General features: G+C 43.9%; 1 protein-coding gene across 16 annotated transcripts in view; it reads right to left on the reverse strand.

Annotated features, from left to right (window-relative positions):
- myo18aa (myosin XVIIIAa) overlaps nt 1-24,380 on the reverse strand; it is a 64,672-nt gene that overhangs the window by 25,402 nt on the left and 14,890 nt on the right. For 5 of the 16 annotated variants that reach the window (XM_053687095.1, XM_053687094.1, XM_053687087.1 and 2 more), the window contains exons 2-26: nt 23,425-23,751; nt 22,952-22,989; nt 20,039-20,824; nt 18,636-18,707; nt 18,296-18,370; nt 16,199-16,252; nt 15,469-15,556; nt 14,544-14,650; nt 14,130-14,306; nt 13,838-14,048; nt 13,365-13,507; nt 13,190-13,290; nt 12,179-12,242; nt 11,915-12,059; nt 9,168-9,179; nt 8,228-8,395; nt 5,733-5,823; nt 5,348-5,543; nt 4,702-4,788; nt 3,092-3,233; nt 2,836-2,995; nt 2,225-2,411; nt 1,738-1,942; nt 1,501-1,610; nt 383-448 (exon numbers count right to left, since the gene is read on the reverse strand). In XM_053687095.1, coding sequence (XP_053543070.1) covers nt 383-448; nt 1,501-1,610; nt 1,738-1,942; nt 2,225-2,411; nt 2,836-2,995; nt 3,092-3,233; nt 4,702-4,788; nt 5,348-5,543; nt 5,733-5,823; nt 8,228-8,395; nt 9,168-9,179; nt 11,915-12,059; nt 12,179-12,242; nt 13,190-13,290; nt 13,365-13,507; nt 13,838-14,048; nt 14,130-14,306; nt 14,544-14,650; nt 15,469-15,556; nt 16,199-16,252; nt 18,296-18,370; nt 18,636-18,707; nt 20,039-20,824; nt 22,952-22,989; nt 23,425-23,464 — 3,525 coding nt within the window. In that variant the 5' untranslated portion in view covers nt 23,465-23,751. Of the gene's footprint in view, nt 1-382; nt 449-1,500; nt 1,611-1,737; nt 1,943-2,224; nt 2,412-2,835; nt 2,996-3,091; nt 3,234-4,701; nt 4,789-5,347; nt 5,544-5,732; nt 5,824-8,227; nt 8,396-9,167; nt 9,180-11,914; nt 12,060-12,178; nt 12,243-13,189; nt 13,291-13,364; nt 13,508-13,837; nt 14,049-14,129; nt 14,307-14,543; nt 14,651-15,468; nt 15,557-15,626; nt 16,164-16,198; nt 16,253-18,295; nt 18,371-18,635; nt 18,708-20,038; nt 20,825-21,538; nt 22,011-22,951; nt 22,991-23,424; nt 23,752-24,380 lie in introns of those variants that run through there. The other 11 variants (XM_047160814.2, XM_047160811.2, XM_047160812.2 and 8 more) reach the window with 9 other exon arrangements.

The following is a 24,380-nucleotide window of genomic DNA, read 5'->3' on the forward strand; positions in this document are numbered from 1 at the left end:
AATTGTCTGGAAGCGGAGGAGGCTGAGCTTGTTTAGGCGCTGCCATGTGTCTCCGTTCTCTCTGCCTCTCCTTTCCAGTTGATGGGATTAGGTCTCTGCTAGGAGACTTCGGTTTAATTTGTGATTAGCAGGGGAGTGTGCTGGGGCGAGGTGCGCCGGATAAACCTGTAACCTGCCGATGATGAGCCAAACAATGACTCTGACACAAGACGACGATGCTTCTGTCGTGTTGATGGAGCGCCGGTTGAGTCGCAAGATTAGTGGCGGTTTTCTGGCGCCGGTTTTAGGACGCACTGACGTCTTCGTGTCGTTCCGGGGGTCGTTTCTAGTAACAAAGAGATACAAGTCTACAAGTATGATGTGGAGTAAAGCAAGTACTCACCCTGCTCAAGCCCATGTGATAGCCGCTCTTCTCCAGGTCCAGACTCTCCAGCAGCTCCTCGACGGCCTGCAAAAACACACGGACATTTGTTTTTTCACTTACAAGTCAAATAGAAGACGAGCCCGGTTCAAGGCTGAGATCGTGAGGGTTAAGGGTCTTGCTTGCGTTCCAAAAATCTTTCTAGAGGCTTGCTGTTGAATTATGATATACCACCGAAGACCGATCACGGTTTTAAGTGTTGCTGCATCTATAAATAAACAGATAAACAAGACTAAAACTAACCAGAGTTGAGCTACTTTACAGTCCCCAAGCGTCCTACTAATGCTCAGCTTCAGTGTCATCTCTCTCTCTCTCTCTCTCTCGCTCTCTTTTCTCTCAGAGCAAGTCTTGAAAACCCGATCTGAAAGGCCCCATCTAGATTACAGTGGACGAGGGGGTGGCAGCCCGCAGCACTAAAGCGCCATTGTTCCAGTCTGTTTCCACAGAAACCCATCAGCGAGATGCTGGCACAGGGGAAATCTGCTTCTCGCACTTTTTCGCCCGCTCTCTCCCGCTAAGGCTGGCTTTTGTGCGCTCCTCCTTCTTCCCACCGTTTCATTTCGGCAAGGCTTCATCCACAGGGAATTCAAACACAATTGACCTTCCTTTCTCTCACAATTCTCGTCAGGATGAGAGAGAGTAGCGAGAAGAAGGAGAAAGAAGAAGGGAAAAGTAAAAAAAAAAAAAGAGAAAAGTCTTCACGCTTATTTTCTGCCACACAAATTCAACAAAGTCGCGCAGCTGGGGAGATTTCAAATAAACCTATAGTTTTGCAAGCACAGTCCCGTCGTTAGGTTCAAGATGGCAGCCACATTTTTCAAACTTGATAATTGCTAGACGATTTTTAGGCCATTTTCCAAGCCCTAAGCCCCAGAGCAATTAATATATTTCTCCTGTCTGCACCCTGTATTGATTCCAGCAGGAAACACAGCTGGGAAAGCTTGATTAAGCCGTCACAATGGGCACGATTAACTGAGCTTTATTTCTCTGTTACGGTAGCACAAATGCGAGAGATGAGCGCCAGGCTTTGTCTCGTTTCCCCCGAAAGCCCGGAGCACTTTATCCCTCTCTCCACTCACCCTTTTCTCATCCTTTACGATGTAGTTACGGCCAAGCTTTTTGGTCAGGTGTGGAGCCAGGACGTCGAAGCGACGCCGGAACTCGGAGAACACCATGTGGTCTGGATAACCTGCGATTTAAAAAGAAAAAAAAAAAAAGAAAAAAAAAAAGAGGATGTTTCATCTAGCGAAGGAATACAAATATATAGATGTAAACTGAAGTGCGATTTGAAGTGTGGCTCCTGCTTTTCTCCACACCTTGTCTGTAGATGCGGAGAGCGTCCAGCAGTTTCGAGCCCCGGACCTGAGCTCTCAGTAAGGACACGTCCAGCTGCATGAGGCCTGGATCACAGCTCTCACCCTGGAGCTCGGCAGAGCCGGAGCTCCGTAAAGCATCTGTCTTAGGCAGCAGGCAGTGCACAAAGTGAACCCTCGACCTCCTGACCGTGTCCAGCAGTGCATCCTGTAAGAAATCATAAATCATGAGTGAGCAATACACACACACACACACACACACACACTACTCCGGGACCTTGACCGCAAACTGCTTTTATTTCATTAATATTTTATCCGGATGATAGCTCATTATTCTAGAATACGTTCCTTTTAGGGATCAGTATGTGTCGCATTTTTTATTTATTTGTCTTCAACTGGCTTGTGCAAATTTAATACCCGCCTTTCGGTTCTACTCAAATTTGCGAATCACCCCGAAGTGACTTTTCATGCCCTCGTACAAAGGTCTCACCACTTGGAGCTTGATCTGGATGCAGAGGGATTTCTTCTTCACGCCAGCCATGCCGGTGGTGAAGGTCTTCCTCATGCTGGTGGCACGGCGCAGAGCGAGCCGAGAGCCGCCCTCCAGCCCGGCGATGGAGCCGGACAGCACCGTCGCGCTGCTCGAGCGGCCCATAAACAAGGCACTGATGTTCTTCCTGTTAAACAGTGAGTGAGAAACTCGTTAATTTAGCACTTAATAACATTGCCGCTGACTTCACTTAGCAGTGATGATGATGATGATGACGTCTCGGCCTCGGCCGTACAGAGCCCGACGTTCGTGAAATGACCCGACGAGAGCCGTTTTTAAATATTTAATCATGTGAAAGGTTTTATGGTGCTGTGATGGTTTTATTATATTGTTTTTCCATTGCACTGATTATTAACCACATCATTTCTTCATTCAGGTGTGTTTCAGAATGAACAGCATAAAAATGTCCATAAGGCTCCTTTACCGCATTAAAGAAAGTGATATTCCACAGCGTATCAGATTTAACAGCCCAGAACACAATTTATGGTCGTTAAGATGTGCAGTGTGTGTGTCTGTGTGTGTGTGTGTGTGTGTGGTCTGATTCGTCTTACTTTTGTGAATTCTGTAGGAGGTTCACTGCATTCTGGCAGGCGGGGTTTTGCTTGGCCTGGTTCAGCCAACCGCGGGCGTCGTACTCCACCCAGTCTGTGCCATGGCTGTGGGCGAGCAGGAAGTGATGCGGCCGCTCGCTTTTCAGCAGCAGCGTGTGGCCTGCAGTAAAACCAGGCGTTTATAAGCACCATTGGTATTGTGTATAAATATGTTTGCGTGTGTGCGTGTGTGTGTGTGTGTGCGTGCGTGCGTGACCTTTGCTCTCTCCTTCTGCAGGGCCGTAGTAGCTAAAGAGTCTCTCCAGTAGTGTGTCCTCTGATCCCGATGGGTGCAGCGTCTCCTCTTCCATCAGCCAGAACAGCCCCCTCGCTTCATCTGTCCTTGATGGCGTCCTCACCTGTCACACACACACACACAGAGGAAATACATGATTTACTCAAATATGACAGGCAGCAGGCAGAGCCACACCTACTTCAGTAAGTCTGACATGGATAAAGGCCACGCCTCTTTAACAGAGACTGGTAGGCACAGAGGCCACACCTCCTTCATTGAGACTCGACGGGTTGGAACGGAAAAAAAAAGAGTTCAGAAACAAACACCGTGCCAAAGGAAATATTTTATAACCTCTTTAAATGATAGAACTTGAAAAACAACGTCGACGTCGAGATTTTTAGCCTGACTTTTCCTTGATGTTTAAAGACCAAATCGGAGTTTGCGCAGCAAGAAACCTCCTTCCTGCCAGCATGTAATAATCGCCGGGAAAGACTCAGCAAGACCCCACCGCGTTATTGACTTATACACACCGACACACTCCACTCGAGAAACTCTACCCACCTTCACACGCTCGCACTTCAATCCTGCCGACCGCCCGCCCGCCCGTACACTACAGCACTCCAAACTCGTCTCAATAATCACAATGGAACCAGTGTTTAGAAATTCGCGATAGCGGTAAGCTGAATTCAGTTTACCCCCATTGAACATTAAATTTCATGCTTTATTGTTCTGTGCCCGCCGTTAAACAACGACGACGACGACGACGACGACGTCCAGGCAATTATCACGCTTTCGAGTGCTTTAAAAAGGCATCGATGGGCTGAGACGTTAGCCGCGGCGTTCTCATTCTGTCTGAAAGGCTTATTCCGTCTACGGGCACGCCGCATGCACAATTATTGGAAAAATGGCCGCTGCAATTCTTCCCGTTTTGTCCCTTTGTCTCACTTAACTCGAGTTTAATAGAGGCTAGAATAGCGAACGCTGATACGTGAGACGAAGCGATTAGCCTTCATCGATTCTCAATTCAAGCACTACACTTTTAACCAACCACGGCGTCCCGGCTGAAAAAGATCGGCTTAGACAGGCGAGAATTCGGTGATGGTCCAAGATGGTCAGCGCTGGGCTGGTGATGGGAGTTGACTGGCACAATCGAGCTGACGTGGTGAAGACGGCTTTATAAAACAGTCGTCCGATGCGTTTAAATCTGTGTTTTAGACTACAGAAAGGAGGAGTGAAACGCACGCTCTGAGCCGTTTTCTTCTTGTGATTGTAACTATAGTGACGACTTTAGAACGGATATTAGCCCGTTTTAGCCTGTCTGTGATCGACTGTCTTGAATTCTCGATTCTGATTGGTCACAAGGAGTTGATTCATATTTATTTATTTATTTATTTAATTTATTTATTTTATAATAGCAGCTCTGACAGTCAGTAACATTTCAGTCTTCAGTAAGAGGACTTTGTGGTATTTCAGTAACAAGAGAAGCTGCTTTTTTTTTTTTTGCTTTATTATCTTTTAAAGAAAGAAAATAAACAGGGCGAGGGAATGACATTTTTGGCTGTTGCATACCATGGGTGCAGGTGTGATCTTACCAAGGCCTGAGTGGACGCCTGGTCTACAGCGGCGACGGACAGCGACGGACTCGGCTCCATGTCGTCTAACGCCAGCTCGATGTTTTCCTGCATGAACGCAAAAGCTTGATTAGTATCCTAAATAATGACCTTAAAATAACAAAAAAACGAAATACAGTCATCTTTCGAAGACTGCTCGGCGTCGCAGTAACCTTTCAACCTCTTGGCATGCAAATAAATGCCTCTGTTCTCGTCATTTCCTGTCAGTCTTATTCTCAGCTGTGCTTCTGAACGTATCTTTTATCCATTTACGTTACATGTATCCACAGAGACTTACATTTATCTCATTTACACAGCTGAGCAGTTGAGGAGTTAAGGGCCCAGCAGTGGCAGCTTGGCAGTGCTGGGATTTGAACTCACGACCTTCTGATCAGTAGTCCGACATCTTAACCACTGAGCTGCCACTTATTCCACTTATTCACTTATTATGCCATGTACATTTTATTTCTCCTCTTTGTGTTGTTCAGGCTGCACAGTGCGCTTACTCTGCCTTTGGTGCTTGGCCCCTTTAAACGCTGCTTGCAGCTTTAATCCTATTAATAATTATGTAAATGTAAGGTCCTCAAAAGGATAAGAGAACCGTGTGTGTGTGTGTGTGTGTGTGTACCTCCTTGTAGCGATCCAGCTCTTGCACAAATGTGCGCTCGTGGAATAGTGCCTGCAGTCGCTCTTGAGCGTAGTTGTGACAGAGCTCCTCGAAGGTAGCACCTCTCTCGCTCTTGGCCTGCCGAGGATTCTGGGAGCCTGGAGTGTCTACGATCAGCACGGAACACAACGAGTGCTTCTGCGTGGACTTCAGAGCTCTAAGAGAGACAAAGCGAAACACAGAACAAGAAGTAAATATGTTATTCTTGAAAGAATTTCTCTATATTTTTCCGATATGTCAAATCATTTTCACTGGTAATTTCCTTCTTATCATCACTGGTGGTGTAATGTCTAGACTCTAGCCTTGAATTCAGACATGAAGGGGGGGGTTGGCGGCGTCGACTCACCTGTTGATGAGGGAGATCAGGAGGGTGAAGATCTCCGAGTATAAACTGGTAGCCATGGCCTCCAAACACTCCATTGCCGTGGCCTTTGAACCTACACCCAAACACATATACAATACACACACTCATCCTTTATTTTTTCCATATTTTAGAATAATAATTATAAAGTCATCAAAACTCTGGAATAACACAAACAGAACTACGGGAATTATGTTGTGATAAAAAAAAAAAAAATTTAAAATAATTCTTGCCGTTTTCTCGACCGATTTCTCGAGGAATTTCCCCCGAGATGTTTTTTAAACCCTATTAAAAAGGAGTTCACACCGACGCCGGACTCTTATCGTCTACGACACCGATTTCACACGTTTAATCGCCCACCTTCAGACCGAAAGCTTTTTTTAAGACCGCGAGAAACATTTCCGTCGCGCGTCCACAAACTTTTGACCGGCGGCGTACACACCGTTTCGTTTCCAGACAGTTCGACTGTGTGAAAGTAAAAGAAAAAGCCAGATTAATCTCAAGTTCCTCAAGAACGGATATGGATGAGTAGGACCTTGAGCACAATAAAGCAAAGTCACAGTGGAGAAAGCGCTTTCATCATTATGATGCGTTCGGCGCCGACATTAAGTCAGGATACGCGCGATAAAGACGGAGCCAGAGAAAAATCAGACTGCAGGCGCCCACACGCATTCCTCCTGGTACCCGCTAAGCATTTCTGACATCAGATAAATCTCGCACCTGCAACGAAGACGCAGCGGCGCGTCGAGACACGCCCTCGGGAGACGTGCGAACGAGTCTGAGGAAGCGTAGGCGTGGCCCTGGGCGACAATCCCAGCTCACGCAATGGGAGAGAAATAAACACACTGGCACTTATTACAAAACCGCGCGAGCGCACACCGCACGGCTCCCCGTTTAAACAAACGCCGCACGTGCTGCAGCATGCACAGGACGTACGCTCGGGTCTTAGAGAGGATTAGTCGCCATCCGCGCATGTTCAGGTGTGATAGCCTGCATGGAGGATCAATGTAAAGAACACAAACGCTGGCTCATGCACACAATGTTCACTAAAACCTAACAAAATGGTGCGTTTAAGTACGTTCTCCTCTACGGCCCGAACAACTGGAGAAGACCCGGTTTTCTCATAGAGCAGTTTTCCTGCTGAATCTGTCATTTTAATCTTTTTTTTTTTTTTTTTTAAATGTGCTTTTAATACCAACAAATCTCCTAAAAGGATCTGTAAACATGCAGGACACGCCACTACAGCCTCCCATTATCCTGGTTAAACTCGGGTCATTCTTTAATAAATAAAAGCTGGGAATCACTGGCGAGTTGCCGTGGTATAAAGGGATTTCTTTTCAGGAGATGGAATTACACGAGACAGACTGTGCTGTTAGTGCGTCACGGAGTGTGTTATTCCGCTCATACAGCAGCGATCCGCAGATCTATTACCATGTTTAATGTATTAACGAACGACACGTTCACACGTTCTAACAGTTTATAGTTTGATGTAACGCTGTGGAAGTTCTCACGTACATTATAGCTGTGGTAAACTATCGTTCCCTCACCAGCCTTCCCTCTCTCTTTCACACACACACACATACGTCAAAAGTGCGTGTCATTTTACAGAGAAAATGGAACAATTTATTAGAAGGACTCTGCTAAACATGTTTTTAGATCCGTTCATTATAAATCTAATTCATTTGAGCATCCGGCACACGACATACAAATCCCTGTGCATGCGCTGTTACTTTAGAAACAATGACGTATTCGAACAAGTCCATAAATATAAACGTGTGGTTCACGTTCTGACCGATCAGATTCGAACGCTCGACCGCGCTGTGCTGCAGAACAAAACCATCGACCGTATACCCACGACGTTTCGCACCGGGTCGTATGACGCCACCCCGTCGGTGATTGTTTTCCTACGACGGCACTCCAGGATACAACAGCTTGAGAACGTCAGTCTACATTTAAAGCTTTGCACTTTCTTTATCACTAGGCTTCTAAAATTCAGTCAGCTTCAAGATGACTTTATTTCATATATGATGAGATGCTGGTGGAGATCTTTATTGAGAACAACCAAAGAGATCAGAATTATTATTTACGTCTTTATTATGATTGTAGGCCTAATTGACCGGCTACTTGAATTAATCGTTTGTTTGTTTGTTTTTTCTACGTTTTAATGTCATTTGGTTTTCTGGGAGAATATTCGGGAATAAATTAATATTTATTACCAAATCTTTGTTTTATTTGGTAATAAATATCTTGCTGTGATGTGGTTGGGATAAATCTGTTTACATTAAAGTGACTCATATAGGAAGTAAAGAAATGTTTGAGTAGCAAAAAAAAAAAAAAAAAGAAAGTTGTTTGAGAAGTAAAAGGAAAAAAAAACCAAAGAAGAAGAAAATTAGATTTTCCTCTTTTCTTAGATATTACAACATATTATTTTTCTTTCACTGAATTAGCGAGTGGATGGATGTGGTTGTGGTTGCGCTTGCCTGAGCTATCTCCGGAGTCCTCGGCCCCCTGGCGGATGCTGGAGGTTCGTGGCAGCGTTCCCTTGGCCTGGGGTCTGAAGATGGACGACGAGAGCTCTTCCAGAGTGCAGCCCAGGAGATACGCCGCTTTCTGAGCCCATTCGTGTCTGGCAAACTGCTTGCGGCCGGCTGAGGAGCGCCGAGAGGGAGTTATTAACGGAGAAATAAAGCGTGCCGCGCAGGACTGGTTGTACGCTTACCGCATTCTCCGTTTACATTTATTCATTTAGGAGAAGCTTGTATGCAAAGTGGCAGAATATAATCAGAGCGAGAAAGGGGAACGAGAGAGAGGCAGGAGTCCGAACAGGTCCTGCTATAGAGGATCATCAGTAAAGGTGACTCTCACTGTAATCATAATAAAACTCCTACCAGTGAGCTAACTTCCCAGCCTAGCTTGCTAACTACAGGGTGTCTGGGTGTAAATAAACAAAAAACAAAAAATACAAAAAGAGTCGGGATTATGAATGATTTATTTACATGTTCACCCTTGCTCTGTACGCATCTTCTCAGCCTCTGTATCAGGGAGGAGCGCTTTAACATTCTCAAAAGCGTCTCTTCAATTTCTCCAAATTTACTTTAATCTTTCAGACAGAAGATCAAACAGTTTGGATAGCAGGGAAGGTCCCCCCCCTCAGTGTTTTCTGTTATTCTTATAATCCAGCACACAGATTGTTAACAGAACTACGGAGTAACATCAAACGGAGCAGATAGGCGCTTTATCAGCAGCACAAACCCACTGCTTTGCCTCGCTGAGAGAGGATGAAAGTGTGAGAAACATGGAAGCTCAACACTATTAAAATGCTAATAAACTGTCTGCTATCAGTGATTTAAAAAAAAAACAACCCATACACACACACACACACACAAACATTCCAGTGAATATGCAAGAGGGTGCGTTTACCTTCATCTGACTCTGGGTTACGGTGCAGGTGCAGCGCCGGCATGCAACATCAGCATGTGAGTGAAAACAGAAGGGTTAGCAAGACAAATAACACACACTGCAATTCTACTGGAGAAACAAATCTCCGAGATGTCAAGGTTCCTATTAGCATGCAGTCTCTCGCTCTCTCTCTCACACACACACACACACACACACACACATGCATGTAGAAGTTTAGGAAAGGATACAGGCCTTCTTCTAAACGCATGAGACCCATTAGCGGGCTCATTACCAGAATCTCAGCAGAGCGCTGAGTGATGAGCCGCTCGCTTAATGTCATTATTACCATTATCGCCCACACGCATTAACCCCGTGTCACACTGCATGAGAGAACACCAGAGCCACGAGGCTGGAGGCATAGCCAAGTACCTCTCGAATGACTCTACTGCCACAGTGTGGCTACGTACGAGAATGCGATGGGATGTAAATTCAAGACTCTATTATATGCGTAATAACAACAGGTTAGGTAAAGAGGTCCTAAGAGAATCTACGTCGTGTTAAACAATTTAATAAATAAATAAATAAGCTGAGGGTGACACTTTCTATAAAGCCAATATACACACTATTATAATGCCTTATAATGCTATAACCAAGTGCTATATTTAATCGATGCATGTTGTGACATGAGCAGACCGAACGACATGACACTGCAATAAATTAAACACTTCTCCGATAATATTGCAATTCAATCCTAAAAAAAATACATTTAAAAAAAACAAACAAAAAAACAAAACAAAAAAAAACAAAACAAGGGTTCTTCAAGGGATAGTTAAGATTTCCTAAAATACAGTCGCAACAGGAACACCTCTATGCACTTTTCTTTGGCATTTTTGGCTTGTGGTGGCTAATAGGTTCATGCATCACTAATCTGGACTCTGTAGAAAGTGTTACTGATTTTAAAATATAAAATAAAATAAATTAAAAAAAAACAAGAAGAAGAAGAAGAAGAAGCAGCTTATGGCAAAACTCGAAGTGAAAAAGAACTCTGGAAAGCGATGGCAGACAGAAGAGTGATGGAGACGTTCATTACCGCTTTCGTCTACGACTGAGACTGCACAGGGGGGCGACATTAGACAAAATGAGCGTCAAACGATCTACTGAGAATAAACACATCCGGAGCCATTAGTGCTCAGTCAATAATCATTACTGCACTATGGAAAGGATGGGGAGAAATTAGTCGATTTCAATCATCTATCGTGTTCATGCCAGTGTAACAACCCCTTGAAAGGGTTGTTACACTGGCAACTCGAGAACATACAACATTTCAACATACTGTGAAAAAGTATTTGCCCCATTCCCGACTACTTCTCTTTTCATACTAAATAATTCTAGATCTTCAAAAAAGAAATACAACATAAACAAAGGCAACCTGAGTAAACACACATTACTTTCTTTTTTTTAATTGAAGCAAAAAAATTTATCCAACGCCCATCACCCATATTACAAACTAACTGCCCCCCCCCCCCCCCCCCCCAAACTTAAAAATCTGGTTGTGCCTCCTTTAGCAGCAATAACTGCAACCGAATAGTTGTCTTGGATAGTTGTCTTGCTGCGTAATCCAGTTGCACTTCAGTTACAGCTTACGGACTGAAGAGCGGACGTTCTCCTTTAGGATTTTCTGTTAGAGAGCAGAATTCATGTTTCCCTCAATTACTGCAAGTAGCCCAGGACCTGAAGCAGTAAAGCATCCCCACACCATCACACGACCTCCACCATGCTTGACCGTAGGTATGATTCTTTTTGTGGAATTCTGTGCTTGGTTTACGCCAGATCTAACTGTCTTCCAAACAGTTCCACTTTTGACTCATCAATCCACAGAACATTCTCCCAAAAGGTTTGAGGATCATCAAGGTGTGTTTTAGCAAAATTCAGATGAACCTTAATGTTCTTCTGGGTTAGCAGTGGTTTTCACCTCAACACTCTTCCATGGATGCCATTTCCCCCCCAGTGTCTTTCTGATAGCGGAGTCATGAACAGTGACCTTTATTGATGCAAGAGAGGCCTGCAGTCCTTTGATGTTATCCTTGGCTCTCTTGTGACTTCCTGGATGAGTACTCGCTGTGCTCTTGGAGGAATTTTGGAAGGTCGGCCACTTCTGGGAAGGTTCACAACCGTGCCGAGTTTTTCCCTTTGGAGATGACGGCTCTTGCTGTGGTCCTTTAGAGTCCCGGAGCCTTTGAAATAGCTTTGCAACCCTTCCCAGACTGATGTCTTTCAATCACCTTCTTCCTCATCATTTCATTCAACTTTGGCATAGTGTGTTACTGAGTAAGACCTTTTAACCCACTTCCTGCTGTTGAGAAAGTTCTATTTGAGTGTAGATGTGACTGAACAGGGTTTGCAGTAATCAGGTCTGGTTGTATCTAGTCCAGCTGAACCCCATTATGAATGCAGTCTCATAGATTTGGGCAATTAGTATCTACGGGGGCAAATACATTTTCACACAAGCCCAGTTGGTATCGGATAACTTTTTTGCTTCAATAAATAACATTATCATTTAAAAACTGTATTTTGTGTTCACTCAGGCTGCCTTTGTTTTTATCTTAGAGTTTGTTTTAATTTCTGAAACAACTTAACACGAGATCTGCACAAACACAGAAGAAAACAGAAGGCAAATACTTTTTCACAGCACCGTATTATCCGCTTACTTATGCTTTTCTTAAAGGTGAAATTGTCTTAATTTAATGTCGAACAAATCCAGCCAATACCTTTGGTGGCTCCTGCGGCTCCTAGATGGTAGATGGTGCCCAGGAGCAGCCAGAAGGTTCTCTGTTCTTCTGCAGAAATGCTCAACACCTTCATTGCAGCCTGGAGTTTAGCGAACTGCTGAGCGGCCTTTTGTTTCTCTTCAGGCTGTAGAGGGAAAAAATAATTTTTAAAAATCCAGACAGCATGTGAGGGTGAGTAAAGGGTATGATGATTTATTTTTATTTATTTATTTATTTTTTACATGAAGTAGAGGTGGTGCTTGCCTTGGAGTGAGGCAGGATCCCGAAGGCACTGTTCTCTGCAAAGTGGTTGAAGTGCAGCTCGGTTCTACACACACACACACACACACACACACACACACCGAAACGGAGTTAAGGAGAAAACGAAACAAAACTGGAACATAGCATGTGCACGGTGGCGGTTCTAGGGCATCTCAGATGATAGAAAGGTTATAGAGGGGAATTGATATCCCTAGAGTGGAGCTATTCAGTTCACATTTTGGGTTGCCAAGTAAGGAAAATAAAAACGCATATGGGACCAGCTCACTCACTAGCGCGTTGTCGGTTTGCTAGCTATCTAGTAACATAATTTTACCCATATATACATGCTGAAACTGACAACTCGTTAAAAAACATTTATAAGGTTTTTAAGGGCGCTTTGAATACCGTTTTTAAGCTTCCGAGTTTAAAACACACACTGATTTTTTTTTTTTTTTGGATTGTTAAAAATACTATACGCTTACGAAAAGTTTCTTAAATGGTTTTAGCTTCTTTTTTCAGCTTCTACTGGGAAACATTTCTAAAGGGAAAGCTACATTTGTAGGTTCTACACAGAAGCCTTAAGAGACGCCTCGAGATCCTGTCTAGATCGAAGGTTTCTTGCTAACGTTGTAACTTCATTAAGGGATTCTACTCGGAACCTTTTTTTTTTTTTAAATGAAATTTCCTTCAAGTGAGATCATATAGAGATTTGTATTATTCATATAATATATGAACACGAGCATCACGAGCATCACGATTTGAAATGAGAGATGGCAACTCCATGATCTCATGTTCTCGAAGCAAAATCGGTCGAAATAGCAAAAATGAAAAAAAAAAAAAATGGTTTGACCATGCTCGTAACCCCCTGTTATAAGGTTCTACAAATACCCTTTATTCGGGAGAAGGACAATCCGAAGAACATTAGGCGCAAGTCGGAACGTTCTTCCAAGAGCACAAACGCATCTGACTGAATTGGGCGTCCTACGACGTTTCTACAAATCGGAGGCGTCTTACTTGAGAGAACTGTCAGCTCCTGCCATCACGTAATAGAAAACGTTGAATGTGGATTCAGCGTCCGGGAACCGCGTCACTCTCGACTTCTCCAGCAACATGGTCTACAGGACGAGAACACATGCGTGAAATATCGTCTCTCGTGATCGGTCGTGCCGAACGACGTTCTGATTCGCACCTGGGTTGAAGCGGAAGCCACCTGGCCGGCCTGGTCAAAGTCCAGAGAGACGATGTGGGAGAAGCGGCTGGCGTTCCCGTTCATGGAGGTACTACAGTTCCCAAACGCCTCGAGGATGGTGTAGACAGCCTGCCACTTCTCAGCTGAAGACGCCACAGAAGACAGATTATATACTTTATACGCAGCTACTTATATTGGCGTACACTGCATGCAAATTCAAGTGGAATTCCCAAAAAGCTGGATCAACTATTGGTATACAAATATCTATAAGAGGCACACCCTGTCCACCTCAGTCAACCAAGTGTAAAAATATGGTGTTGTTTTGTTTTGTTTTTATATATATATATATATTTATGCTTCTGCGCCTTTCCTAAAACTAGAGATTTACATTCAAAAGGTGGGGAAAGGTCTGACCGAGCACATTCGCTCCTGCAGGGAGTGTAACCAATCCCAGCTGATCCACCATCCCTCACCTGAGTACACCTTGCTGTTGCTGCCTGCGATGGTCACCAGGTATTGTACCAGGTGTTGGCAGTTGGTGGTTTTTCCACTGCCGCTTTTACCCAGCAGTACGATGGACTGGTCCTGGCGAGTTGTCAGAAGTTTCCGGTACGCAGCCTGGGCCACGCCGTAAATATGAGGGGCCGTGTCTTCTTTGCGGCAGCCTTTAAACATGTGCATCACCTGAGAACAGATACAAAATCCTTATATATTTTTTTTTGTCAGTAGTGCGTTTCTCTTCGCACCTCATGTGGAGACTCTCACCTTCTCCGAGTAAATGGACGGCGCACTGACGGGGTTGATGACCACTATGTTCGGCCCGGCGTACGTGTGGATGAGGTTTCCTCCGTAGCGCTGTCGCAGCGAGTGCATGATGCTGGACTCGTTCAGGTAGAGCAGCGAAGACAGATCCTCCACGCGGTCAGACGACGGAGGGTTCGCCTTAGAGACGAAGGAAGGACAAACGCCCGTCATTCCCGAATCCCAAAACACCTCATCCAAACAACTAAAGAAATGAAAGCTAGATATGGAAACAAAACATTTAGTTTTTTTGATTTATTTAAAACTGAGGTGCTGCGAAGGTGTTGATTCATGACAAGCTGAGAGAAGCACACACTCAGAGGCGTGTACAGCGGGGATTTAAATGGCTGGGATTAAGACCGAGCCCACGTGGCCCACCTTTTCAACATCGTCCTCGTCCACATCCAGAATCGTCCCATCGTGTTCCAGTCGGATCTTCACTTTCCCCTCTGGAACGCTTCCGTCCTCTGACTTCAGCCGGGTCGCTGCAGAAACACACACAGAAACAGGCCTGTTGCGAGAGGCTCTGCAGCTTCGGTGTATATTTACGTGCGTCTCCGGTTTGGCGTTGTATTTAGAAATGAATTTTTTATGAAACGGGCCACATTTACAAGCTGGCGCGGCGAACAGCTGGGGTAAGACTGCTTGGGTGTTACGTTTATAAAGAGTCTGAAATTTCACGTCATTTAAGCGTCTTGGATTTCATCTGTCAAACGGGGCTTTTGACGCGATACATTATTCCACTCGAAAGCTACGCAGAGCTGAGGTGTTGTTTTCTTGTCAGAAACATTTCCATGGTTTTTCATAACAGACCGACAAACCATTTATACCAATTTTATCCACATCACAAAAAAAAAAACAACAACCCATCGAAACCCTTTCCCTAGTATGAAAGCCTGGCTATTCAGTCCGTACAGGATTGCTCGGAATCCTTCCACAAATAAAATAAACATCTCCTCATAGAAAGCGCCACTGTATTCACAATTATGTGCGTTTCTTTGATAAATAAAAGCCTGTTTTTAAAAATGTGTTTAGTATTAACCTTCGATTATACAGCGCACCTGCCGTCGTTATAGAGAATGAATCGACGCTTCACGACCAATCGGATTCATTCAATTATCCGATAGCACTGTGGTATAATGCCAAAACGACTGCTTGATCAGCAGATCAATAAGCGCTTCATCGGTTGTTTTCTGTGTTTAAAGGTGCAGAAAAAGACAGTAATAGACTTGAATGAACAAGTCAGTAAAGCTATACGTTATATCGACGAGCTCAATTTTCAACACGCGGAAGGTCTGCTTACCTAAAGAAAAGCCGTCTTTGTGAACCAGCCATACTTTCTCTGTGCCGAACCAGGCTCGTTCTGCAGCGATCTGCTCCTCGGTCTTCACCTGCAGGGGACAAGATGAGTCGGAGAGGAATCAGGAAACGGTGCGCTTACACGCAAAACCTTTTACTTACCATGGCCGCGACTCACTACTACACCGTAATGCAGTGCCGTATGAAGGGGGCCAAGCACTAGTCGCGTCCCCTGAACTTCTACATAGCAGGAAGGATGAAGGGCGGCATAATCATTCAAACACACACACACACTCAAATAGCGGATACGTGTCTGAAAAAGTGTGAAGTGAAACCTGCAGCCGAGTGCAGCAGTTTCACACTCGGTGGTTGTTCCTCTTTTGCTAGTCTTAGACACTTCGATATGACCGTCTGGATCTGGGTAACAAACACTTGCAGTTCGGATGTAGGACGCCACGAACCAAACGCATGCTGAGGAAAGGCGTCCTATTTAACTAAGCAAATTTAACTCAAGCTAGTGTGTGAAATTATGCAAGCATCTACAGTGTGACAACGTCCAGGAAACAAGCAGGAATACAGAGAGGATCTGGCTTCGTTATTTCCAATGGTGGCAGAGCAACAAACCAAACACTCCTCTCAGTATTCCACAAAGGAAACGGGTGTACGTGCTACATGCGACACTCGGTACTAACTAAAACACTCCAGGTTAATACACTGCACAGCTACGGTCAGACCTTGGGCGGTAGAGAAGCGGCGTGGGCCACCTGCAGGACAGCCACGGGGTCTTCCTGCACATTCACATGGGGCAAGATAGGGTTTATGAGCAAGGTCAAATGTCATTTTCAGGAACGCGAACAACACGCACTTAGCAAGTCGAACGCCTCGGATACAAACAAGAAGCTGTTTTGGTTAAAATAGCGATTTGAGCAAGGCAGAAGCATGTAGAATAACAGCAATCTTTAGACAACAGGTCCTCCTCACAGTTTCTCAGTCAAAAAGCTAGAAAGCATCTATAGCGAAGGAAGAAATACTGAGAAGTGATGTTCACTGGGGGGAGGGGAATGGGAGACGAGCCTGAGGGAGGAAAAAGACAAGGAATAAGAAAAATGGAAAAGTCAGAAATGATCCGTGTGCAAAATGGGACGGTGGAAATGAAGCGTTCAGAACGTAACGCTCCATTCCTTGGGTTTTATTTAGGAAACCATTATCGCTGCCAAAGACGTACAGAAGCCCTTATGAGGAAGGTGGAAAATGCAAAGAACTTCTCGGATTCCTGTGACATTTTTTTGCTGTTGAACGAAATGTTTCCACAATTTTTTATTTTAGCTCTACAAATAGTCCTTTGTGATCAATCCAGACAAAGAAGAAAGCCTTCATTCTTGATAAACCCATGCAACACATTTTATTTGGTGTCTCCAGAGTTCTTCTTTAAAATCGTCTCATCTTGAAAAAGCCAGTGTATTAGGCTCAAATCTAAGCAATCATTGAACAACAACAACAAAAAAAAAGGATCTGATTGAATGTATGTTGAGTTTAGAGCTGCAACAACCAATCGATAAAATCGCTAATAATCGATTATGAAAATCGTCGTCGACGAATCTCATTATTGAGTAGTTGGTCTGCGTGCGGTACGTTTACTCACTACATTACTTCTGTTCCAAAAACAGAAGACTCCGGAGAGTAAATACTAAAGTTGTGTCCCAAATGACGTACCGTGCACTTACACTATGCTTTATATACTCGACCGTCTAGTGCGGTGATTTCGCGGACCCCTAGTGGTCAGTGATGTAATTGCAGGGGGTCCGTAGGAAAGTTTATGTTTAAAAAATGTTTAAATAAATGTTAGATTTTTTTTTGTTGTTGTTAAATGTATCAAAATATATTCAAATGAGACGTTTTAAAAGAATTAACCGATTCGGTTATCCGCCGTGCATTCACAAATATCACGTTAGCTGAGCTGATGATGGTTCATTGATGGATTTATTTTAAATTTATTTACAAATGAAATGATCATCTGAAGAAAAAAAAAAACCTATGAGTGGTAGACGAGATCAAGCGTCGCATTGATGGATGAAATAAACAAAAGATTATTCAGAGAGTCAAATTAAATGTCACACCAACAATAAAATGTAATTGAACCTGGTATTTGAACCAATCTGTGGGAAATGACAGGTCCTACCAATGCAGCCCTAGTTGAGTTCAATTGTCATAATTGTCCTGTTGGAATTAAAGTTCGGCTTCCCACTGGACTCATTCCTATTAACAACCTGACATCACAAGTTTAAGGAAGCTTATTTAGTTTATTTATTTAGGATCATTTTCCAGTCATTACATTATACAAGGCAGTAATAAGTAGGTAAAAAAAAAAAGGAAATCTGTCTCAGGACACATTCTCCACTTTCCACTTCAGGGCTTCTGATATCAATGGCCCTTTCTTTTTTTTTTTTTTTTTTTGGATAGACATCCCATTCTTGCCTAATAATCGGTCTGAAAATCATATACACAGAGCCCTAACGATGCTAATGCTGCTTCGTTCTAGGTGGTGCTGTGTCCATCATCATCTTTTCATTACAAAATTAAAGCCTGATAAACGAGTCCCGGACCACTAGTCTACTGCCGGATAATTTTAGCATATGATTTGAGCATATGATCAAGTTGAACCCCTCTGGTATCTAAACGGACATTGAGTTCTGGGAGATGGCGGTGTGCGTGCGCGTGAGTGTGTGTGGTGGAGACAGACCACCTGTCACGCTGGAAGCAAAGCTGAGAGACACACAGCCAAGCTGAGGAGAGAAAGAAAACAGGGTAGATAGACAGAAAGAGACTGTTACGGGTTTGTCCACAGTGAGGACCTTCTCCAGACGCTTGTGATTCTCCTCGGTGGGGACCAGCAGAGATTTCTGCAGCTAAAACCAATCAGGAAAGGAACCGAGAGAGGAAAGTGAAGACAGAGGACAGATATACGCTGCTGTGTGAGTATTTACAGTACAAAACACTGACTGATATTTCACCGAGTGATGCAATTGCGTCTTCAAACAAGAAGAACTTTCACTTTCAGACATATTTTGCACTTCAGATCTAAAACACTAGACGTACTTTCTTCCATAAACAGCTACCATGTGCTCACTACGTACATCACACACACACACACAGGACGGCACTACGACACACCTGTTGGCCGACAGCAGTGGCCCCAGAGATAGGCTTCCCAGCTGGTGCAGGAGACCGAGATGCTCCTTTTACCTTCAGAGTGATACACAACATGATACACAGCCAAATGTTCATGAGGAAGAGTGAATAAAATGAATGTATACACTAACAGAAAACACACACACACACACTCACACTTGTTTACCAGTGAAATAAAAACATGCGACATGCACAAAGCGTGGCACTGCACCGGTTCTCAAACGGGCAAAACTTACATCACAGTACAAGCAATATCAATATACAACGTGTTATCAATATTATATACCAATTTACTCTAATCTGCAAAGTTAATGCATGATTAGCACCGAAAATACCTTTGAAATCCAATACCACACATTAAACTACAAACTTACAAAATAAAGGTTTCACACGGGGGGGGGTTGGGGTGGATAACTTTCCAGAAGCAAGATCTTCTTGGTTCTACAAAGAACTTCCAAGCCTTTCCCCAAAAAAATCTAATCCAAGAAATGTGTGTACACTCTTAGAAAACGAGTGCTACTCTCTATAAAAGGGAAACACTCGCACTACATATAACCTTTAAGGGTTCCTGTTAGGGAAGAGAGTTCCCGAAGCGTTCTTCGATTAAGTTTTTGAATGATTATTAGTTCTAGCTTCTTAAGGAGGTTCTATTTAGAAACCTTTCTTAAGTTTAAAAAAAAATTTTTTACAAATCCTTTAGGATGCTAGTCATGCTAGTCCAAATTCTCAACTGCAAAGTCGACATATTGGAAAGACGGACGATGGTTCCGTTTCACGATTGCAAAGCAGAACTGTTCCAAATCCTTGTTTGAAAAATGCAAGATTAAAAATAAATAAATAAGTAAAAATCGCCACCGCCAAGTCTAGTATACTTCAGACAAGATGGACGGTATTGAAGAAAAACCGTTTCAGAATTTCAGATATTTGTGACCTTGGCCCTGTTTGGATCAATTCCAAAATCTAAATCAGTTCATCTGCTGACAACATAAATCCTACAAACCGTTCAACCTCTCGTAAAGGAGATACGGAGTGAACGATGATCTCAGATTGACGGATGGACGGACGCATACGTGAATGCATAATGCCGGCAACTAGTGGTGGAAGCACAATAAGAAAATCCGCAACACCACAGAATAATCTAATCATCAGGGCTGGCAATACCAAAATAATCAGGTTAATAATTGACACAATACGATGAACTGCTTGTCGGGTTTGAATCCCTGCCACTGATTTCATAACAGAGTAGCTCCATAATAGTTCAGAAATAACCATGGGCTCGGAAAAATCAACAACATACTTTTTAATCTTATCGTTGGGTTAAAATCCATGCCACATCAGTCAGGTGAGCTGTGTTAGTGCTTCACACTGTCACATGCCATCTGTACCTCAGGTTTCCGGACCGCAGCAGGTCGCTGAACAGGAATAAAACCTGCAGGGGGTGCCAGAGGATCCACTTTGGCCCTGGGGATAAACCCTGACACGGGGGCAAAAGGGTCTCGCTTCAGGGCAGGCACAAACCCAACAGGTGGTGCTAGGGGGTCTGGCTTAGGAGGTGGGCTGAAGCCAGAAGGTGGGGCAAGCGGGTTGGGTTTAGGGGCTGGGATAAAACCAGGAGGTGGAGCTAATGGGTCTGGTTTAGCTTTAGGGACAGACTCAGTGGATGAGTTGACAGGATCTGGTTTAGGGGCAGAACCACAGGCCACAGTAGGAGTGGTGTCGGATTTAGTCACAATACAAGGAGGAGAGGATGTGTTATCAGGGGCTTCTTGTTTTGTCTCCTCCGCTGGTTTTGGACTTCCGTCACTCTCTTTAGCCTCCTTTCCAGCTCTTGACCGAGCACGGTGCTCTCTGGTCCTCCCACGCCCCATAAGACTGGTGAGCCCCATAGAGATATCATCATCATGAGAAGCTACAGTAGGGGGTTTACTGGATTTGGGCACCGAGGTGGAAGTAGAGGCAGGTTTGTTGGGCACAGGGGTAGGTGGCGGTTCCTCTTTGACCCTACTCACCACCCTGCGTGCTTGGCTTGGGCCACTGATGCTGCTATTGCTTCTCGGCTCTGCAGGAGGATCGGAAACCCTGCGAGAGGCTGGTGGATCACGACAAGCTCCACCACCCGCTCCGTCCACCACAGCGGGAGACTGAGCACTCATGCTGCACTCACTGTCTGACTGCGCACACACACACACACACACACACAATTCATAGTGATAAGAAACTGGAAGATGGCAAAATTAGTCAAAAATTATTGTTGAATCAGCTGTCAAGAAATTATTAGGCACTATAATCTTGATGGGCATATTTTATTTATATATCCATTTAAGACTGACCAAAGAGATTGACCACAGTATCTATCAAACAAATCAAAAGATCACAGACTTCAGGCAGCCATTTGTTTGAGGTTATACACTCTACATGTTGCTACTTTCCATTTGAACCCAGTGATACTCTCAGGAAAGAAACAAAACACTTCCTGCCAAACCACCCATTTATATACAACCACCTTGTGTGGCCTCCCTAGGTTACATCCTAGATCCTGATTTCTCTGGTCCCTCACTTAACTAATCCAGCTCCTTACTGACTGCTTTCAACCTTTTCAATGCTAGCACAGAGTGAGAAAAGATTCCACACATCAGGCAGCCACATCAAGACAAGAAGCATAGGGCACTGCAATGCAACACTGGCTTCAAGCCCTGGAATCTGACTGTCTACGATCCACCATAAAGGAAACTGGACCGTGGCCAGCATGTGATGCAAACAGCTGAAATATTCCACATCATCAAATTTTCAGACATCACTAACCAACAGATCAGCGAGAAAAACAATCCCAATAGTGAGAGAAGTGAGAGAATCTCAGGCTTCTTTAGCTCTGTACTGAGACAGACCTTCATATCAATCCTGAAGGTGATAGTGCTGGTCCTTTTCCAGTTTGGAGCAGAATCCATCACTCCTCTGAAGGCAGCAGCACGTCGAACAGACTCCAGCTCTGAACCCATCTCCATGGAGCGCACAAGAACTACCACACACGCAAGCTCGCATGCTCCACACACACCCCCCGTTTGTTCTGACCCATCCTGTCTTTAACTATTTTCGTCTAGATCACCGTCCTTTTTTTTTTTTTTTTTTTGTCTCCTCCCTCTCGCCGTTGCCTTCGGTCTTTCCAGACGTCCCTCCCAGTCACTGTGTAGCCAGGATTGGTGGAAAGAGGAGGGATGGATGTGTCCGTCAGAAGACCATGCTGCCTGGCTCGGAGGATCACGTGCGCTGATGCTCTGAGGAAAATAAATCTGCGACCACAGTGCACGGCTGCAGCAGCATCACCGGAGCAGATTTAAAGGGGAAAGGCTGCATTTTGTATTACAGCAATCCCATGCATCATCTACAGGACTCGTCGATTACTCGCTGTCAATATGACTAGGCTTGCTTAAAAACAGATTTGAAGCAGATCCCTGTAATACTTTAGCAAACAGGTTTCAAAAACGTTTCCGAAAGAGAACAGCTAGCTCAGTCTCTCAGATAATAACCACTTTGTATAAGCTTAGAAAAAAAAAAAAATCAAAAATCACCCTCATCGTATTGAGAATAAAGCCTTAATAATAATAATAATAATAATAATAATAATAATAATAATAATACTCTTCTTCCATTACCCACGTCAACTTCTCCATTAATGCATTCCATTGCACTTCCTTGAAACAGTGGAAAAACAGAAGCCACTCTAAAATCTGATTATAGAGAACCCAAGACAGGCAAGCGGCCAAAATAAACGAGAAAGAGCAGCAACGTGCTTCCTTCTACGTTCCACTGAAGAGACAGGAATCATCCTGCCACACTCCGCATGAGGTCATACGACGTTATAATAACCCGAGAGCCAACGTTTCTTCTGAGATTAACAAGACACGGCGGCTTAAACAGGAGGTTCCAAGATCTGAATGATTTAGCCTGACGAAAGCATTCGGCCGTCTGAAATCTGTGATCTCTAGAACTGTGGTTCTCAAAGCGGGGTCCAGAAATCCCAGGGGTCCAGGGAGCATATCCAGGAGGCCCATCGTCAACGCGATTAAGCCTATACATAATGTCAATGGCGATTTTCTTACGAATGGGTTCTGTTAGTAGAAAGACTTAGATTGTAGGACTTCTATAAATAATAAGCCAAAATTTCTGAAAAAGTTTGAATGTTTTTCAATGAAGAGTCCTTGACTGTCAAAAGTTTCTGAACCCATGGTCTAGACTCTGCTGTTAGCACTTCAAGGATGAAGGAGTCTAAACAAATCCACAAATCCACGATCAGAACTTACACTTGGGTTTTTGGGGCTTGGCGTGTTTTCGTCTTTAACCTAGAGAAACGCGGGACAGAATGGTGTAAAGGTTAGACCCGGGCTGAAGCTGAATGATTACAGCTACTCGGTACGCAGGTGTACATGCTTTCCGATCTAACACTGAGCACCTGAGCTAAAGCTTGGTAGTCGCATCACCCTAGAACTCTGGATGGAAAATGTCCGTCACAAACATCGACAAGGTAAATAAAATAAAAGATTGAACAAAAAAGGTTTTGAATCTGATCAAACGAATGTTTAGGAATGAAGCCAAAACTGAGGCTTGGCCTCCTCCTCCTCTTCCTCCTCCTCCATCACCACTAGGTGAGTTGAAATACAAATTGAACTCTTCGGCTACGATCGCCTCCGTCGTAACGCAACGACTTCATGCTCCTTTCAAGAAACAAATGCAGTATACATGCAGCAAGAAGAGCACAGAGACGAAACTCCACTTCCCTTTTTTTCCCAGAATGAAAAGCGGGATGAGAAAGCCATGGAGGCAGCACTGTGGTCATGGGCCGAGCGGGACAAAAAAAAAAGCAGAGAGAGAGAGAGAGAAAAAAAAAGAGAGAGCGAGAGAGAGCGAGAGAGCGAGAGAGAATGTACAGCAGAGGAAAGGAGGAGAGGAGCTATGATAGAAAGAGAGAGAAAGAAAGAATTGTAAAAGAAGGCGCTGGGTAGATGAGATGGAGCGCTGATGGGACAGGTGTTTCACAGCTGGCGGATCCTCACAGTGAAACAGCTGGACAGGTGGGCTATGGAGCGTGGGATGAAATGATCAGCTGGGGAAAGTAGGAGAGAGGACAATGGAGGAAAAGGCAGAATGAGTCACTCAGGAATGCAGCTCATGGATCATTCAAACACAGTTTGAACTGGTTGGTTAGTGTGTAGACATGCAAACGTACACATAGCCTGAAGTCCATAAGAAACCTAAGCCTGAACGAGGGCTCGTCACGAACTAGCATGAGATACAAACGTTTTATTTATTTACATGGGTACAAATATTTAATAAATTAGTCTTGGTCCATAGTAGCTGGTGCAGAAGAACAATTTTCATTGTTTAGTTGCCGTTTTGTCATAAAACTTAGTACTGACTAATCCATCATTGACAGGCAACTATACACAACCTTAGCATGTATCCTCAAGACAGATAGATACGTATATATGATACAAGGAAATAAGTTTATATAACAACAACAACAGCACACCCCAAAGTCTTTCGTTCCTCTTAAACCACAATAGTCTGGAAACACTAAACTTTTTTTTTTATTATTAGAGAACAAGTGAACCCCCCCCCCATTTATAGCTACACTTAATGTAGCGAGTTCCTGTTAATATTCATTTTATAGCAGCTTTAAACATCCGTTTTATTTATCTCGCGCTCTCGCTGTTAAAACTAAATGAAGAAAAT

Source organism: Ictalurus punctatus, chromosome 16 (assembly GCF_001660625.3).
Source record: "Ictalurus punctatus breed USDA103 chromosome 16, Coco_2.0, whole genome shotgun sequence".
NCBI classification, from domain to species: Eukaryota; Metazoa; Chordata; class Actinopteri; order Siluriformes; family Ictaluridae; genus Ictalurus; species Ictalurus punctatus.